The sequence below is a fragment of the Hypomesus nipponensis genome, chromosome 23 (assembly GCF_054491055.1).
Source record: "Hypomesus nipponensis isolate SF chromosome 23, ASM5449105v1, whole genome shotgun sequence".
Classification (NCBI taxonomy): Eukaryota; Metazoa; Chordata; class Actinopteri; order Osmeriformes; family Osmeridae; genus Hypomesus; species Hypomesus nipponensis.
Window position 1 is genome coordinate 23,213,067 of NC_140383.1, and position 18,831 is coordinate 23,231,897.

General features: G+C 47.2%; 1 protein-coding gene across 1 annotated transcript; it reads left to right on the plus strand.

Annotated features, from left to right (window-relative positions):
* Window positions 1-8,210: 8,210 nt before the first annotated feature.
* On the plus strand, window positions 8,211-18,549 carry chn1 (chimerin 1). Its single transcript, XM_084688715.1, has 7 exons — window positions 8,211-8,879; window positions 10,304-10,388; window positions 14,507-14,680; window positions 15,411-15,488; window positions 16,554-16,691; window positions 17,339-17,444; window positions 17,607-18,549. The coding sequence occupies exons 1-7, from the start codon at window positions 8,628-8,630 to the stop codon at window positions 17,776-17,778; spliced, it is 1,005 nt and encodes a 334-aa protein (XP_084544841.1). The 5' UTR covers window positions 8,211-8,627; the 3' UTR covers window positions 17,779-18,549.
* Window positions 18,550-18,831: the final 282 nt, after the last annotated feature.

Below are 18,831 nucleotides of genomic sequence, written 5' to 3' on the forward strand. Positions count from 1 at the left end.
GACGCTGCTGTCTCCTCTCCCATCTCCGCAGTCGCGGGCTTCGATAAATCTGCTCGAGGGATTTAAAAAAGCAGAGGTACTCAGATGTGGATTTGGGATATTAATTCAAGACGCCCACAGTTTGACAGAATTTGCCCCGTCTACATGAGCTCCTGGTCCCAGACCCAATTTATCCAACAATTGAGCTGAGGTTTTGCCTGGAGAACATAATGGGATTAGACCAAGAAGCGGCTAACCCAGGATTTAACTATCAAACGTTGAAGAAAAGCACCGAGATAATGAGGGCTCCTCTCATCCTGCATGAAGGGCACGTCTTCTGTGCTCATAAGGGCCATTTAGGTTCCAGCCACATGCCTCCAACACTTTTATGTACAGTTATAATTTTGTACATAGACACGCTGACGTAAGTTAAGTATCAAATAAATGAATTGTAAAGTTTTATGCAACAAGTGAGCCTTGAATAAATCTAACCTTTCAGGGATGAGACCTGGGCCTATATCTATGTTGGTTCATAAAGTTGGAAATGAGACGGTTTCTTTTCAATCCTCGGCCGATTCTCCGTCTGATAACCTGTCCTCTGTGAGGCTCTTTTGTGCTGCGTGACGCCAAAGAGATGGCATCTCACTTTCACCATACATCAGTCCTCAGAAAACCTTTCAAACTCCTCATGGAGGCTAGTGACTGTGCCGAGAATGTGTTTCTGATGGAAATAAAAACCACGAGGAAGTCCGTTGAGGCTAAGTCATCCTGTGTGTCTCTTTGTTCTGTTCATCTCTTTACGCTGCTCACATTTCTCCTGGTCTCTTTCTCCGAGGCAAAAGTGATAAATGAAAATCAATTTGACTTCAGATTTCTTTTTCTCCCGATGCGTTCTAGTTTGGCCCCTTGTTTGGCTGTGCTTTACGGCAGGCATCTGCCAGGTGTCTTTTCTGGCACACAGCAATCAGCTCCGTGGCAAGGCCCATCATTTATCCTGGATGATAAGCAGACACTGCCAGTGCCTGGGCATGATTACCCCATCTGCAATCACGGCGAAACATCTTCATTGTGTTGAATCGAAAGGATTTGTTATGGATGAAGCCTTTCTGTTTTGGACGAGACTTATTCAGCTGTTATAGAAGGCTGAAATTACTATTTGGTTTTTCCCCTTTTCCTCTTTCTGTCATCCGTTGGTGGTCAAGATTGAGTCGCGACTGGATCGTTAACTTCCACCGATCAACTGATGAGCAGCCGGTCACATTCATGTTTGCCAATGAATTCATCAAGAAGACAAAGCCACACTAACCACTGTTTTAATATTCTTCAATTAAACAAAGTTAATCAACCCAGTGTTTGACTTATTAAATGATTAGCAGTCTCGGACTTGCATAGACCATCTTGGTCACTGGGACATTTGCATTTTTACTTAAATGCTAATGTTTGTTCAGATATTCATACGTTCACTGTGACTCATTCAAAGACAACCAAATTCCCTATTCTTATTTGACTATGTCCCCATATAAACTGTATCTATCTTTGTATTATACCAATTTATTTTTATATTTTTGGTGTAATGTTCAGAGGGGCTTGTGACATGAAAACTCCTGTTGTCTGGGTGAAGGTGTCTCTAGGGAAAACCTAGTGACAGCACTCTATAAATCAAGCTGGACAGGGCTTACCTGCTACCATGACTCTGAGAGGCAATGATATTATAAAGCCTTTATAATTAGATATGAAAATCCTTGTGTGAAAATCTCTGCATTTGACAGGTGTCTTGATCCTGGATTATATCCGTGTCCTCGCTGATATTGTTACAATGATTGAAAATGTTCTTTGTTAAACAAACCCATTGTCCCTGGACAGTAAGTGAACAAAAAGCATTCAAGTTCACGGCTGTGCTCTGACCACAGAAGCAATAACAGGATATTAGTATGTCTTTCCACCTGCCTTTGGATCTCAAGGTAGATTACATTTTTGACTTCCTCTGACGACCAATCAATACATCCTGGGTTTCCCAAAGTGCATGGCACAGCACATGTATACAAATGCTGTGTTGTCACTATCCTTCCTCTTAGAAAACATCAGAGGGCAGACTCCAGCCCGAACCCTGACCCTGTCCACAGAAAACACCGAATTCCAACAGGAATTAGAATTCCTGTTGTTGGAATGTGGGGACGGGGTGACAGTGTTGTGTTGGTCATCTGTTTTGGCGAGGACTCTGGAGATCCAAAGGGATGCTGCCTGTGAGCACCAGCGCAGTGCAGGGCTGTGCACCACCACTCCCACAGACCGAGAGAAATGTCATTAATTAGAGAGTCTTTCTCCTCGCCTATAAACTGAAACCAGGTTTTCGGGAAATTGGAAAAGTGAGAGAGCAGCATTGATTTCACGGTGAGAAGAAAGCAGTAGATTGTTGAATCAAATCCTCTGAGGTAGCTTTCTTTATAAACTGAACCATAACCATCTCTATTTTCCTGTTGAAAATGAAAAACACTTTTGAGTTCAGCCAGGACATGAAAGGCTAAGCATTCATGAAACAACATCTTTGATGTTTTTCCCGTGAAACATTCGCGAAGACGAATACAGACGGAGCGTGTGTAACTGTGTGTTTACATGTGTACCATAGTGTTCTATTTGTATGCATTGTACCTCAACAACCACAATAAACGTTTTTCAATGCTAGTGGTTTGCTCACATTAGCTGCGTGATCACATTGACTCCAGGGTCTAATCCATTAAATAATGTTTTGAGGCCAAATCACAAGACGGCTCCTCTCAGTGAGACGGTGACTGGCTGTCTGTGTGTTTGTCCGGTGGCGGGAACGCTAGGAAATGAGCGCTGTCACCGTCTATGACAGTAAGCTGAGGGAAACACCATGCTCTCAATGTTATCGGCTATCAGCCAGGGAAAGTGGTGTGTCTGAGCACTACACTGGGGATATTGTGGGTCCCAGATGAGGTTATGTCCTCACCGACGATCGCACATTGCTCCGCGAGGAGCAGTGCGAGCAGAGAGGGAACATTCCTCACAGTTGACTTGCTGCACCAGGAGGTTTTCCCTCCCTGCTGCCGTCAGTGTTGTGTAACCCTGCAGAAGCTGTGTGAGGCTCCTGTAAACTCCAGCCATCGTGGGACAATAAGGCCTTGTTCAGTCGTTGTTCCCCGCAGTTTATACAACAGTTACATAAACTCATTGCCCTACTCTACCTGCCTTAGGCCTTGCCTGACTATTCGCTCCGAACGCTGACCTCCTGACGTGTTTTAACTCCTTCATGTGAGGACAGTTCACGACACACGTTTTCCCTTTTGTGTCTGTTTAGTCTGAGCACGCTCAGTACAGTCGGTCTCCCTACTTTGCTTGCAGCGCAATTTTGCATATTCATCCTTCTGGCGTGCAGCGCTGGCGATGTTGCCATGCTGTCTTTGATATGCTAACCAGCAGGACAACATGGACGCAACGCCCTCCTCAGACGCGGAATGCCCAGATGTCCAGCAAGCTGTCTGTTTCCTGTCAGTCTGACAGAGTTTATATTCATGACCTGGCGTCAGTAGATGTGAGCTGTGCCTGCAGACACAGAACTCCTACAGCTGGCCCCGGTCTGGTTTCATCTGAACCTGACAGAAGCGGATGCTACAGAACCACAGGGGGAATACAGATGATCTCCGCTTCAGTGCTGGCCGCAGGCTTGCTCTGGGTTCGATACGGTCGGCTCGTATGGTGCACGCGCACACTGCATACATTGCTTACTGTAGCCTGAATAACTAGCAAGGCCGGCCTGCCTCGTCTTGGAAACAGACTGGCAAGCTTTTGCGCGTGTCGGGCAGGTTTTGTTTTGTTCGAAGGCGCTCATGTGTTTCAGGACGCAGTGTCTGTTCGGTGGATGAGCTACGCAGATTGAATTATTCAAACATCGGCAGTTCTAATGCGTACATTAGAGCTGGCCCCTTGCGAGACTCCGGAGCTCATATCAGCAAACAAGATAAGAGCCGGTGTGTCGAGGAAGTGCAGACACACCAGCTCCGTTCCCATGGGAACGCGACGGTACACAACAGATGTTGTTACCGCCAACCAAATGTGATCAACAATCACATAGGCCTTAATCCCCAGGTCTTAGTCATGCATCGACAGACAGATCTGGGACCTGGGACACAGTGCAGGGACATCTTTTCGTCAGAGATGACCGGAATATTGCACGGTTTGAAACTTCACTTTCATCCTGGGTTTGGCAAGGATGAGATCTGGCCGATTTTTTAAACGTGACATTTATGTTGCAGTGCGCAAACTTAAGTAATGCAGTTTGCTCCCATGTGTAAAAAATCACATCTGTTTTGAAACTATGGTCTCCTCTCTCCGTGATTGCTGACTGCTGGCTGGAGCTAAGGCCATACCAGCTCCCTCCTGCGACGCGGGGGGGATTCGGCCCATACAGCACAGTTGCATAACTCCTTTGAAAGCCCACAGAGAGATATGGACACTGAGGAAAAGGTACAAGGCCAGTATGTACTGTAGTCCGCTGCTCTCTGTGCTCTGAGAGCTTCCGGAGAACACCTCCCCGGCTACAACCAGCTGGTTCCTTCCATAACAAATAAAGAAGAAGAAAAAATCAGTAGATCACAATACAGGGATGCTTTGGTTCCGAAAACAAATGCTGTTTTTCTAAGGCAGTTAATACAGAACATAAAAAACCTTGTTGGTAACTGAAAAAGAATAAAAATGTTTTTGTCTTCATTTGTTTAAAGCACTGATAGCTCAAACAATGATACACAGCAGGAGATCATAAACCAGGTAAAACGCTGCCTGTATTAGCACACAATAGAGTAGCAGTGCATTAAACATGGCTGTCCTTCTGTGCCCTTGGTTGGTGGGGGAAAATGTGTGATAGCAGCGCCCCATACATCACTGTCCAGACTGCAGCCACAGCAAGGTAATGTATTTGTCCTGCGACAATATGGTGTAATTTGTTTCTCAGCGTTCCTGCAAGGCAAGCAGAATCATAGAGAATTCCGGAAACTGTGCTCCGTATGTGGTGCAGGGAACTGGGGGAGTCAGGCTTGTGTTCTGTACCGAGCCTGTGGAGGCAGTTCCTCTCTGCAGCCACATTCTCTTTGTCATTTCTTTGTCATTAACTAACATTACTTGTCCCTGGGCTACAGTCCATTTCTTCCAGCGACATTAAGCCTGAGTTCCCGATGATCGTCAGAAGACTGCAGTGTGTCTCTTTCTATGGTTCCTTGTGTTTTGCACCCCAGTAAATTCACAGTGGAAAACTTAAATAAAATAGAGGCAGAAACTGTATTTGCTCCGATTTAATGTTGACACTAAATCCACTTCCTGGTGCGCTAGATTGATCCAGCCATGTCCAAGTCCACTGTACAATGGAGTATTGTATGTTTCCACAGGTTTATCTTGATTATTGTGGATATATAAGACCGGTATTGACCCTCCTTGGCCCCTGGTTAGTGCCCTAGTTTGGGGATCAATGTACTGACCTCATGAGGAATGTTCTAGTTCTCATGAATGCCCTAGTTCCGGCTATTTCGATCGTTCCACAACTACGGTTACGCAATCTCGCGTTACAATCGGTTACCGTGGTTTCACTCAAGGCTGAAGAGAGAGTGGGGAGAGAGTTGAAGGCGAGTGCTCTCTCGCCCGCCTAACTGCCTTTCACTGCTGTGTATTCATTCTGTCTGTGACCACGGCCCCACACCGGCCCCACGGCCCCACACCGCCCATCCTTACATAAGCACTGCCTCGGAAACACAACATCCATGCTCCCACTGTTTCACAGCAATTAACAACATGCTCTTATGGTTCTTCCCTTTGACACCTATTTTGGTTGTTCAGAATGTGTGCTTCATGTTTTGGCTACCCGCAATGTTTTGGGGGCTATCTTGTTGCTATTATCAGTGACCTATGCACTTTGTAAAGCTCTCTCTTGGAAGTCACTTTGGATAAAAGCGTCTGCTAGATGAATACATGTAAATGTAATTGCAAACACTAAAAATGCCTTTTAACGTCCGCAAACCAATGCTCTCTGGCTTAATTCTTTAGACCCGTCTCCTTGTGAATGGCTGTTTGCTGGAGCTCGCTCCAGTATGAGTTCATGACCCAATGGGGAGACGGAGAGAGAGAGACGCTTCGTGCTTTAATGTGTACTCCACGTGGATGCTAGGTCAGTGAGGCAAAGAACATTTCCTTATATAATGACCTCGCTCTCATGGCTGACGAGGCTGTTACCTAACCTCTGACCTGTTGTCCTCCTCTCCGATGGTTTACTCTGCTTTTGTACATACTGCCTGGGAGGATGTTTGTCTCACTGCAACATAAACTACCAAGTAACACTTGAGACGTGGAGGGCTTGGCTCGCGCATGTTTGTAGGAGAAAAATGTCCGCTTCCTGCGGAGGCCTCACATCTGACAGAAGGAGCAGGTGTGGACATACAGAGATTCAAGGGGTCCAGATGGACGTTAAGATGCATGATAAAAGGGCCCCCAATCCATCCATCCATCCATCCTCCCTCACCCAGCAGGCCCAACCAGGACAGGTCTGAGGAATGAGCATATCAATAAGTGTCAATTAGAGTTGCGTTCAAAGTAACCCTCATCCTGGGAGTCCTACTCTGGCGCCACACTTTAACAGCGGGCCGCGCAATTACGCTGCAAAGCTTCCCAAAGCACCCCAGGTCTGCAGGGTGAGTGGCAGCATATGAAAGGACGTCTCTGCCTTTCATCGGCCCCGCCCAGGTTCCCCTCCCGGGCTGAGAGCCGTCCAGAACACGGGAGAGGCTGGCGCCGTCGGACGCCGTGCCTTTCATGTCCGTCCTCTGGTCTCTCCCAGTCACACACGGCGCAGTTTGGGATGCCATCATTCCTACCTGCATTGATCTTCAAAGCCCGCTGTTTGTTCAGGCTCTCAGTTTTCTCTATCTCGACCGGGGGAGGGGTGGGGGTGGGGGGGGGGGTACAGTAACTGTCAATAAGCTCTCCCCTTATTGATTTCACGAGGAGCAGTGGAGTGCAGTCACGCTGGGTTGCCCCACCTCCAGTCTCCACTCTGAAGTGTCAGAACGGTTTCCTACCAGCGGAGCTCCAATCAGCCACAGGAGTGGAGGAGTTTAATCACATTTGACTCGCGGTGCGGATTGGAGCAGGTCGCAGATCCCTTCCAGAACAGTGCTTTGTGAGTTGGATGATACCCAATTTTCACACCAGCAGTACACGCTGCAAACGAGCACACAAGCATCTGAGTATAATAATCGAATCCTTCTTCCTGTTGATGTATGAATATAACATGTCATCCATCTTTGGGATTTTTTTTGTATTTGCCTCATTTACCATCTGTGAATTTTGGGGTACTAGGGGGTATCACACATATTAATTCTGTTTGAAAGTGCTGTAATATTCGATATAAAAAAACGTTTTGTGTGCTTTTCTTTTCATGACATATTTGGAGTGAGAAATCCACATAGGGAAGATTTAGGTCAGCCACATGTTTAGGCTCATTTGCATATTACTTTAATCTGTTTATATCTGAAGCCAGGAAGCAAAACAAAGCTCAAATCTATTCAAAGGGGCTTTTAATTGTGTGTAATGAGCACATCTGGGCCGTGGCTCTTTTGGGTGCCTGGTGACTGAAACACAGAAGATATTTTTGCAAGGAAACAGGGTAGATTTGCATCATCCCTCCCTAGGTAGCTCTGTGAATAGACTGAGATATTTGGGAGAATTTTCTCTTCATCACAGCTATTTGTAGTTGGGAAATGTAGGTGTGAAAAACCATTGCCACTCTCAAGTCAACTGCAACGTGCTGTACAGTCTTTCACCATAGGTCTTTGCAGGACAATGCATAACACACACACAAACCAAAAAAATGTTGGTGTCAACGTGATTTTTGAAAATAGCCTCCTTTCCTCAACAGCCCACTGCTGTCGTCGTTGGTGAGGCAGCCGGCAGCCCCCGGTTGATGCATGACTCATTCATTGCTCATTATCAACCCACGCTCTCTTTCAGCCTCCCTACCACTGCTCCTGCTTGGATATCTGATGAAGGAGGAAGCAGAGTGGGGGGCGGGGGGATGGCAACCAGAGAGCACGAGCAGCCGCGCTCCCATTGGCCGGTGAGATCCATCTAATCCGTTGGTGACTAGCTCTGGGCCCTCCCCCCCCCGTCCTCCTCCCCCTCTCTCTGGCAGCATCCTCACACAGCGTACTGCTTCTGTTCCAGGGAGACTATCAGCCCAGCACAGGGAGGAGAGGATTAACACAACTACCCAACTCATCTGCATCCACTCTCCCAGGGTACTGCAGGAGAACAGCACCCCTAGGCTGCCTCCTCCTTCGTATCCTGTCATCACAAGACCTGGGACTGCCAGCAACCAAGCAGCTTTTTGGTTCCAGCGTTTTCTGTTGCGAGAGGATTTGTAAAAGACGACAGATTTCTTCTGTAGGACTCTATTTCGGTAGATTTCTCCTTGCTTTTCCGCTTGTTGATAAAAGATTGGGCACCTGGAACAATGACCGTAACATTCTGTAGTTTAGACCAGTTCTGAGTATCTAGGACTTTCTGAATCGACTTTGGAAACCTTGAACTTTAAGGACTGTTCTGTAGGGTTAGCCTGTTTGTCAGTTTTGACAGAGATCAGCGTGACAATGCCATCTCGGGAGTCCTACGAGGTTCGTAAGGGAGAGAAGTCCCTGGTGCACAAGGCCAAGCGGGAACCCAACCAGGAGGAGATTCTGGCTGCCGCCCTGGGAATGAGGATGGGACCCCAGAAGCCTCCTGCCACCATCTGGCAGCCTCTCAAACTGTTTGCCTATTCACAGCTCACCTCACTGGTGCGCAGAGCCACACTGAAGGACAACGACCGGACGACCAAGTGCGAGAAAGTCCACAACTTCAAGGTAAGAAACCACATCGGCACAAGAGCTGCTGTGGGAAATGTTTTTTATTTTATTTTTTTATTTTACGATTGTTCTTTTTTTTACATAGAGTAACTGAAATGCTGTCTAATTGTAGCATGTTGTGACCATAAGGAAGCCTTTGTTGTGTGGTGTTCTTAGGGAGGCCGTTGGCATGAAGAATGCCCATTTGGGAAGCGTGTGTGTGTGTGTGTGGGGGGGGGGGGTATTGAGTTAGAGAGGGCATATGAGAGACACAAGTGTTTAAGGTCTGTTCACCGAGCCTTTTTCAAAAGGAAATCTGTTGGGCGGTCTGTAGACTCCTGAGCTGGTTTGAGCAGCAGATGGGGAGATTAAGCGGTGGTCGGGGGGGAATGGTAGAGCTCTGTATGCCCATTTGCCTCTTGTCAGCAGGCTTAGCCCCTGCATGCCTGCTGACAAGCTACTGCTAGCCCGCTCGGGCTAGCTAATGAAGTGGGAAGCTGGAGAGAAGCGTTCCCTCAAAGGCTCTCAAAGTGCTGACACTCTCAGGTTCCTGTCTGCTTTCGCATGCAGCCAGGCTGCTGAATGCTCCAATTTTAGCATTTTAAAGGTGTATCTAATGTCTCTGTGACTTAGGCTTCCACCACATCAAACCATCTGGGCTCATACATTTTAGTGGGATAATAAATGACAGAGCATTGGAATGAAGGCATTCATCTTGTTTTGGTTAATAATAGTTTTTTTTATGTATTCTCAAGTAGGCCCACATCCTTTCCACAATCAGAAAAACAAATTCGCCTAGCCAATCAAAACCAGCCTCAATCATTTAGCACCACAAAGTGTGTTGTTCCCCTCATCTCCTGCTCTGTGTTGTCAGAGTGGGCTGTTTTCACACGTGTTTTTGTCATTCCTGATCCTCCTGTCCCACCTGGCTCCTCGTTGAGGCTGCGTCGTTATGGCAGCCAGAGTCCCTCAGGCGTGCTTATCACCTCGGAGGAAAACACCCCAGACGTCTGGAACAGTGCCGCCTGATTGGCTGAGGCTGTTGTTACCTGGCAGTGTGAAGGTCTCCCTTCCCTGCATGCGAGGAAAAGGCCTACTGTACTACGGTTGCTGTAGCAGATTTACATAACACCCCCCCTCCCTCTCACACTAGCACAACACACCAAAACCCAACACAGCCGTAGTGGCCTAACTCCCCCTCTCCGCCACTTATCACCCTGGCCGCTCGTTAACAGTTTGAGAGGATTAGGAGTTTCGTCTGTCAGGTTCTGTCTGTCGTTGAAAGGCCTCTCTCTCCAGAGCAGAGCTAATCTCTCCCAATCTGCCTCGTTCAACGTGTCAGTATCTGGGGTGTCTCCGTGGAAACCTGGGAAAGGTGTGGAGTCGTTATGGTAAAATATTAAGTCTTTCTCTCTGTCTCTGTCTGTCTGTCTGTCTTGCAGGTCCACACCTTCAGAGGGCCTCATTGGTGTGAACAGTGTGCCAACTTCATGTGGGGTCTGATGGCTCAGGGAGTCAAATGTACAGGTTGGTACTGCCCTCTGCTCTACTGCTGTCACACCTTACAGTCTCTCCCTCCAACGCTGCTGGTGTCACTCAACCGCATGCTGGTCTCTGTTTCTGCCTCGCGACCTTACATAATGTTCCGGCATGTTCTCTCCAGTATAACATGGGGTTACCAGGGTAACTTGTTTTTTTTTTGGTGTGGGATTGAGAATGTGGCTTGGTGTCATACTGAGTTTTAACATCCTGACGTGAAGTGAGGCCAACAGATTAGAGCCGTTGTGTAATCAACAGAAATTAGGTTTCTGGGATACTTGCTGGATTTACTGTGATGTAATGAATACTTATCACAGGTTTGAATGAATTGCTCATAGACCAGATTGTGTTTAGCTGGACTAACAGTGCGATATTTGGAGTGTGGATAGTGCTTGTTGGGTGCAATGTGCCACTCAAGGGGTCTAAACAGGATTATTAATGAGGCCCGGGTACTCACAAGCCTAATGGTGGGAGCCACTGGTTTTAGCTCAAAGCCAGGCACACAGTGTCCTTTTATGGTTTCGATTGATCAGACTATTATCATAATGTACAGTTAAGTGCTGTTGACACGGGCTCGTCAGCACTCCTAATGCAGAGAGGGCTTTGGCATATTTGCACCATCCAGTCATTCCAGCACAGTCTTTGTGAATTGTCAACATGAATTGACACACGATGTGTCGCGCACATTTATTCAGTCCGGCCTGATATTTCGATTTAAACAACTTTGTAATTTCTGTGAGAACGCCTGGTAGACTTTGTCACCATATTTGTTATTTTGAACAAATTATGCAACAGCGCTTTCTTTGTTCCTGTCGCCAACCCTTCGATTAGAATTGATTGTTCAGTTGTGTTGTATAATATCCTCTCACAGGAAGTTGCATCATTTGTTTTGTTCAGATAATTATGCAAAGCATTATACATAAGAATGTATGTGTATTTCCACGTGACTTTCCTTGATTTTCATTTTGTGGTTGTGGTGAGGATGCTTGCACATATTGATTACTATAAATGGTGAGCTGCAGCGGATGGAACAATAATAGGGGCTGATGTATTTGATGTATTATTGATGGGACAAAGTGAAGCCCACGTATGTCTGTGGGAGTGAGGAGATGAATAATTGATGTGTTGTTTTAGAGAGCATCTCGACAGTCGCGATGATAAAAAAAACGAAGAAGAAAAGCCTATTTTTGGAGACTGCGCGTAGACTGTTTCCTGCCATTCCTCTAGTCTCCACCACGGATAACCAGAATCTAGGACACCGAAGTCTCGTATGATGTTCGCATTTGCATACCAAAAAAGAAACGTCCCCCCCCCCTTTCTCTCCTTTTGTACGTGTGAACTGGATTTGGCCCGGATCCAAGGAGCCAGCCCCTGCCAGTGCTTGTTGTGCCACAGTCTCTCATCAGAGGACACCCCCCAGCCTCATCCCATCATGCCCGTGAAGGAAAACAAAGCTGGCATGTCTCTTTAATGAGGAGCTGGCCTCCGAGCGCTGGGAACAAGCTCCTTTTCCACCACACATTCAAATTCAGCAGCTTCAAGCCGAGAGGCGGGTCACACAGCTCAGCCACCATTCCCATCCACGGCCTGGCGCTGGGAGGAGAGACGCTGAAAGCTCCGGGACAACCAAGCTGCTTTTGGCGTTGTCTCCGAGCGCTCCACCGTGAGAGACGCAGACGATGTGTTGTGGAGAGGCAGCCGAGGAGGACCATTAGCACAGGGAAGGGGAGGACTGGGAGCACAGGGAAGGGGAGGACTGGGAGCACAGGGAAGGGGAGGACTGGAAGCACAGGGAAGGGGAGGACTGGAAGCACAGGGAAGGGGAGGTACAGTGATAATCTGTCAATTAGTCGGTGGCCGACCTCCCCCGACCTGCGCTTCTGTGTCCGAAACCTTTGAACCCAAACCAGGGCACGGCCCATCCTCAGAGGAGGCTCCTCACCATGGCGACGGAGCTGACACTGCAGTAAAGCGGTCTCCTCTGTCTCCAGACAGCCCACCCCCAACCCCCTCTCCCTGGGGGCTGCTCCTCTCCCCTGCCCCACCTGGGACACAGGGACATCAGTGTGCACACATGCACAACACCAGCTCAGCAGAGCTGTCTGGTGACAGGAGCCATTACAGCGCCTGTCTCCTACCCTTAAGAGAACCATCTCTTAAGGTAATTACATTTCTGCACCAATGCATATGAATAAAGGCGGGCCAAATTTCTCTTGGGGCCCATATTCATCAAAATATGTATAGTTCTATCTGTCAGTATATGCACACCTCACTGTGTTAGGTTTTAGTGGTTGTATATCAATAGGTTGTGCAGGAGCAGAAACTGCAGGTCATTTATATGTAAAATTTGTAGATAGAAAATTTACTCTATTTGAGAAGTTCTAGGTGGAGGAATTTGTAGCTCTGAGAATTATATATTTTTTTGGTCTAAAGTTCCTTTTCAGGACTTGGAGAGGGTTCAGAAGTGCTCAAAGCTGGAGGAGCGCTGCCCCATTTTAGTCTGTGAAACTGGGTCTAGTGTAGCTCCCAGCACTTGAATTACTGCCTCCGCGCCATTGTGTGTGAGCTCAAATCTGGAGGAGACTGGAGCGTGTGGCAGACCACTCTCTCTCCCGCTCTCTCTCTCCCTCTCTCCCTCTCTCCCCCTCTCTCTCCCGCTCTCTCTCTCCCTCTCTCTCCCTCTCTCTCCATCTCTCTCTCCCCCTCTCTCTCCCGCTCTCTCTCTCCCTCTCTCTCTCTCCCGCTCTCTCTCTCCCGCTCTCTCCATCTCTCTCTCTCCCTCTCTCTCTCCCGCCCTCTCTCTCCCTCTCTCTCCCTCTCTCTCCTTCTCTCCCTCTCTCCCCCCTCTCTCCCTCTCCCTCTCTCTCTCCCCACCTCTCTCCCTCCCTCTCTCTCCCTCTCCCTCTCTCTCTCTCCCTCTCTCTCTCTCTCTCTCTCTCCCTCTCTCTCTCTCTCCCGCCCTCTCTCTCCCTCTCTCTCCTTCTCTCCCTCTCTCCCCCCTCTCTCCCTCTCCCTCTCTCTCTCCCCACCTCTCTCCCTCCCTCTCTCTCCCTCTCCCTCTCTCCCCCTCTCTCTCTCTCTCTCTCTCTCTCTCTCTCTCTCTCTCTCTCTCTCCTCTCTCTCTCTCTCTCCTCTCTCTCTCTCTCTCTCTCTCTCTCTCTCTCTCTCTCTCTCCCTCTCTCTCCTCCAGGCCACATTGTTTTCAGTGGCCCTCTAATTCCCTTTTAAGAGTCTCTGCCACAAAGCCAAGCAGGAGTGTATTTGTGCGTCTCTTCCCTGTGGGCTGCAGGGCTGCAGGGCTGCAGGGCTGCAGGGCTCCCTACAAGGTGAAACCTGCTCTCCAGCAGCCGTGCCTGCAGACACACTCTCAAAGGCTTCAGACTAAATGCTGGATTGGGGAAACTCATTCCCAACCCAAACTAGTCTACTTGAAACAAATGAGGCAAATAACTTCTATCATCAAGTAATGAATGACTGAAAAGTACATTCGATTAGTAAAAATCTGTATTCTAGATGTTTGCCTTATTTTTTATATATTTTTTTCTAGTTTGTTTTGTTTTTCAACCTAAGCCACGTGCATAGCAACATTGTCCTATCATGTCTAAAAGTTGTATTTGCAATGTATCGTTTGTTTTTATAAACCATTTGGATTTGGATGAGTAAATGTCAGAGTGTGTGCGATGTGTGGGGCAGAGTGTGTGTGCGATGTGTGGGGCAGAGTGTGTGTGCGATGTGTGGTGTTTGGACGTTTGCTGCAGTCTGGTGCTCAAGGTGACTCCATTAAGCAGCCTGGCAGCTGACCATGGACTGATGTCCTCAGCTGTTGTCTAGGGGCCTCATGACATTCTGCCAGCAAATATTGATCAAGGAGATTTAGACCTTAGCAAGCAAAAACACAAATTAGACCAGTCAACTGAAAGGAAATGAACAACTGGGGAACTGAATATAAATTTTGTTTACTTCAGCTCTCTTTTGAACAAAAATGATGTCCTATATCGATCTTTATTTTTGTCTACCGTGCAGTTTCTTCAGTTTGACTTTGCCCTCTTTATTGAATTTGATGGGCTTTTGTGTTGACGTTCCCCTCTCTCTCTCGGTCTCCGCAGACTGTGGCATGAACGTCCACAAGCAGTGTTCTCCAGTGGTCCCCAACGACTGCAAGCCCGACCTGAAGCACGTCAGAAAGGTCTACAGCTGTGACCTCACCACGCTGATCCAAGCTCACAACACCATGAGGCCCATGGTTGTGGACATGTGCATACGAGAGATCGAATCCAGAGGTGAGCACACGACAGGTGTCCCCTTTTGTGGGGGGAACGCTATTGTTTCGGCTGGCCCTTGTCTCGGTGGCAGTGCGGCAGCCCATGTCAACACGTACCCTTTCCCCCTCCCCTTCCTTTGTGTCTTCCTCCCCCCTTTGTGTTTTCCTCCTCTTTCCTCCTCCTGTTCTGCTGTAGATATTTAATTTGGAGCCACGACACAGTACAGGTGTGTTCGGTACTGTAGACACCTTGTTGGTTCTTCTGTTCATTCATCAGTTAAGCTACTGATGGGTCTGCTACCAGTCCCTCTCTAGTTGTATGAGTAGCAGTGCTGATGGGGGTACACGTAACATGGGGGATAGATTAGTCTGTTTCCTGCTGCCTCCGTTGATTACATTCTAGATGAATCGTTCAGCTATGGAGAACGCTCATCTTCGACTTCCTTTGTGACTGCCGCTAAGTTTGATTCATGTCTGTTATTTTGTCTGATGGTGCAGAAAACTATTTCCCTCTGCCCATGTCATTACCCCATGTGGTGTTGTGGGAATGTTTTAATTTCTCATGAATATTTAAACGCTTTAATTGTATTTCCTATATTGCCCATGGTGACCTTTCGAAGGCAAATTAGCCGACACTATTTAGACATGGGACTCTGAAGTGATCTCTCGTCGTCTCGTCTCTCGCTCTGAAGTGATTCCCCCTGTAAATCTCCCTAATGTCATGTAAACACAATCTTTTCTGTCTCCAGGCCTGACGTCTGAGGGGTTGTACAGAATATCTGGATTCAGTGATTCCGTTGAGGAGGTCAAGCTGGCATTTGACAAAGGTACGTCTGCCGCTGCCCCTCCTCCTCTGTTGGAAACACCTCTACACAGACAGCGTTATTATAATATTTGGAATGTCATTCTTTTAGCAATGCTAAAAGCTTTTATCCAAAGCGACATACAAATAGTTTGTGTAGTTGTACAGCAGAAACGTTCATGTTGCCCAGCAGAAAATCTCGGATCAGAAGGGCAGAGTTCGAACAGCATTTCGGTAGCCAGAGTCAAGGAACGGTCTGTATTTACCACGCAGAGTAAACACATCTCAACTACCAGGCAAGATGAGCAATAATACGGAATATCTCAACTCCAGTCCAACCATAACCAGCTCCCCGGCGCCTCCGTCTACTCAAAACGATATCCGCCTCCTGTTCAGTGCGGAAAAATGTTAGTGTGTTTAGATGAGGTACTGAGAGCATTTGGGATTATGGAGAAAGTGACACGTTGGTGTTTGGGATTACTCTCCATCTGGCCGATGGTTGCCTGTCCTGACATGGTCCTCCCTCAGAGGCTGTGCAGGGCCACCAGGAGCCAGCTGCGCCCACAACAAGCCAACCACGCTCACTGCCTGAGCGGAATCACCAACGGACAAATTAACAGCACTAGCCGTCCAACCATGTTGCGATCCTCCATTTGAAGAGGCGGCTATTGTGCGGCAGTGTTTGCCCAGTGGAGTGGGGGGTTTCAACCCGAACTGAAGCCCCGGAGCTGTGGGCTAAAGCCTTGGCAGGAACGCCTTGGAGGAGATCACCCATGACAGAGTGTCATTCCAGCTCACAGCCCTGTGATGTTCGGAGCCTGAGCAGAATTAGGACATGGCCAGGGCAAGCATAACTCTGGGAAAGGTCTGACTAAAACAGGCCAGGCTGTGACAGCAGCCCCTGCCATGGCTACAGAGACACCCCAGATCTTTCCCCCTTCAGTGTCACTCTCTCCTCGTTCCTCCGCTGGCTTTCGGGCCTCCTGGACTGAGATTCGCCGACGCACACACTTTTCCTCTGTTTCACATTCAGCCATCTCTCCTTTCCTCTCTTTCTCTGACAAAGTGTCTTTGATATTTTTGTTCCCAGAGGGTGAGAAGACCGACATCTCGGTGAACGCTTATGAAGATATCAACATTATCACGGGCGCTCTGAAACTCTACCTTCGGGATTTGCCCATTCCTGTCCTCACGTATGACGCCTACCCCAGATTCATCGAAGCTGCAAGTAAGTACAAAACACAAGGTTTTATTTCACCCCCTCAGTTGAAACCAAGCGTGTATGATATTATTTGGTCACGCTTCAACACTGGAGGACATTCTTATGCTTTTTTAGATGACTGTAGTTGCACTGTAAGCAAGTATTTCAATCAATTATAGTATTATACCACAGTTTGTCACGGTAGCATTCAGTGAATGTTCACCCGGCCCTGTGTTATATTCTGAGATCACAAGGGTTGTTACAAAGAGAAAATGCAATAACGGGGAGGATTGGAATTGATATTGCACTGTTTTTATTGGATTATTGGAGTGGATATTGCACTGGAGCAGTGTTACAGTCCTGATGATGTGGGCTGTAATACTGTACTAACAGCAACAGAGCATCAGATAAGACTTTGTCTTTTCTCTTAAGCTCTCACGGCTCATTTTTAGAAAGAAAAGCCCCAAGTCAGTCACAGGCTCCGGCAAGAACAAAGAACCACGACCCATCTCCACAATCCTTCTCGGATTCGCTGGAGGGGGGACTTCACTTGTGTTTGTCACATGATAGCGTACAGTGTCGGAGATAAACCTTGATGTTTCCCTCTGCGGCCTGAGTGTGTGAGCAGACAGGCCGGCCCTGACTCTGACCATGTGCTTGTGTGTGGTTCCCAGAACTTGAAGACCCAGATAAGAGACTTGAGGCGTTCCGCGAGGCGCTGTCTCTGTTGCCAACATCTCACACTGAAACACTGAGGTACCTCATGGCACACTTAAAAAGGTGAGCAACTCTGGGCTGCACGTAGATACTTTCGACATTATATTTCATATATAATATAAGGATTATGTGTACGACCAATTTATTTTGCTTGGCAATTTGTTGTTGACATTTTACACATCTGTAGTTCTGGCCTTGATTCTGCGATTTGGCTCACTCTTCCAGGGTGACACAGAACGAGAAGGACAACCTTATGAATGCGGAGAACCTGGGTATCGTGTTTGGCCCCACCCTCATGCGTGACCCCAGCCTGGACGCCATGACAGCTCTCAATGACGTCCGCTACCAAAGGCAGGTGGTGGAGTTTCTCATCAAGAATGAAGATATCCTTTTCTGAAGACACAGATCAGAAAGGAATTCTCTTTTCTTATCATTTTTTTGTGAAACAGCTTGATGCTGTCCAACCAGTTTTTGTGCAAAGACTTATGATGGAACCAATGTGACAGAACCTTTTGCATTTGTACTACGTTTGAAGGAATCTTTGTATCACGTTTGTGATGCATCCTTTTTTTCCACTTCCTATGGACCCGATGATAAATCCTCAATGTTTTCCGTCCAGGTGACATGGTTGGATGATGTACCTTAAACTTGCATGTCTGTCTCCCCATTTTTGTCGGGGGTTGTTGAAACATGGATGGACCGGTAGTGGTGCAGTGTCTTCCATCCCTGTTGCTTTGTAGAGATATCCCAGCATGTGCTTCAGCATTGTGACTTTGCTTTGTTATTCCTGTAGATTTACAGCCCAGTAACTCCTGACTGGGCCGTTGGTTTTCGTAAAACATTGTGTACCTGGATGTGAAATAAGCTACCGTATTTTCTTTCCATCTTACACTTTGTAATGATGTTGACTGATTCTGTCTTTTTGCCTTTTATTTGAGTTTTGTGTAGCCTACAGTCCTTACCTTTTACTCTTAGAGCCAGAAAACAAGCCGTTTGTGCATCTTTAATGTTCAGTTGCCTGTCCTTAAAATGTCCTTTGCATTCCGACTGCAACATTTGTGCAGTTAACATTTTTATTGTAATATTTTTGTATATAATGTGCGCATGATTTTAATTTATTAAACCTTGCCTCAGAAATGTATTAGTATATTTGCCATGATTTAAATTACTACGGTATTAATCAACTGCATTAAACTCTCATTTAATTAAGTTGTTAACTAAGCATTAAGTGCCATGTGTGTTAATATTCCCAGACTGCAGTCCTTTGAGGACTTGCATGTTACATTTCTGTGCACTCGCAGAGTGACCTTGACAAACAGTGCCGTTAGTCTTTACATCTGCATATTCAAATTGACAGGCAGTTCTATAGACACCTTACTGTGTTCAGCCACCCCTTCAACATCACGTCAATCACACTGATTCACTTGGAGATTAACACGAAACCCCACAA

Coding starts and splice junctions, on each gene's coding strand:
- chn1 (XM_084688715.1), top strand. CDS start 8,628: ATGCCATCTCGGGAGTCCTACGAGGTTCGTAAGGGAGAGAAGTCCCTG. Junction 8,880..10,303: donor AGAAAGTCCACAACTTCAAG/GTAAGAAACCAC, acceptor TCTGTCTTGCAG/GTCCACACCTTCAGAGGGCC. Junction 10,389..14,506: donor TCAGGGAGTCAAATGTACAG/GTTGGTACTGCC, acceptor CGGTCTCCGCAG/ACTGTGGCATGAACGTCCAC.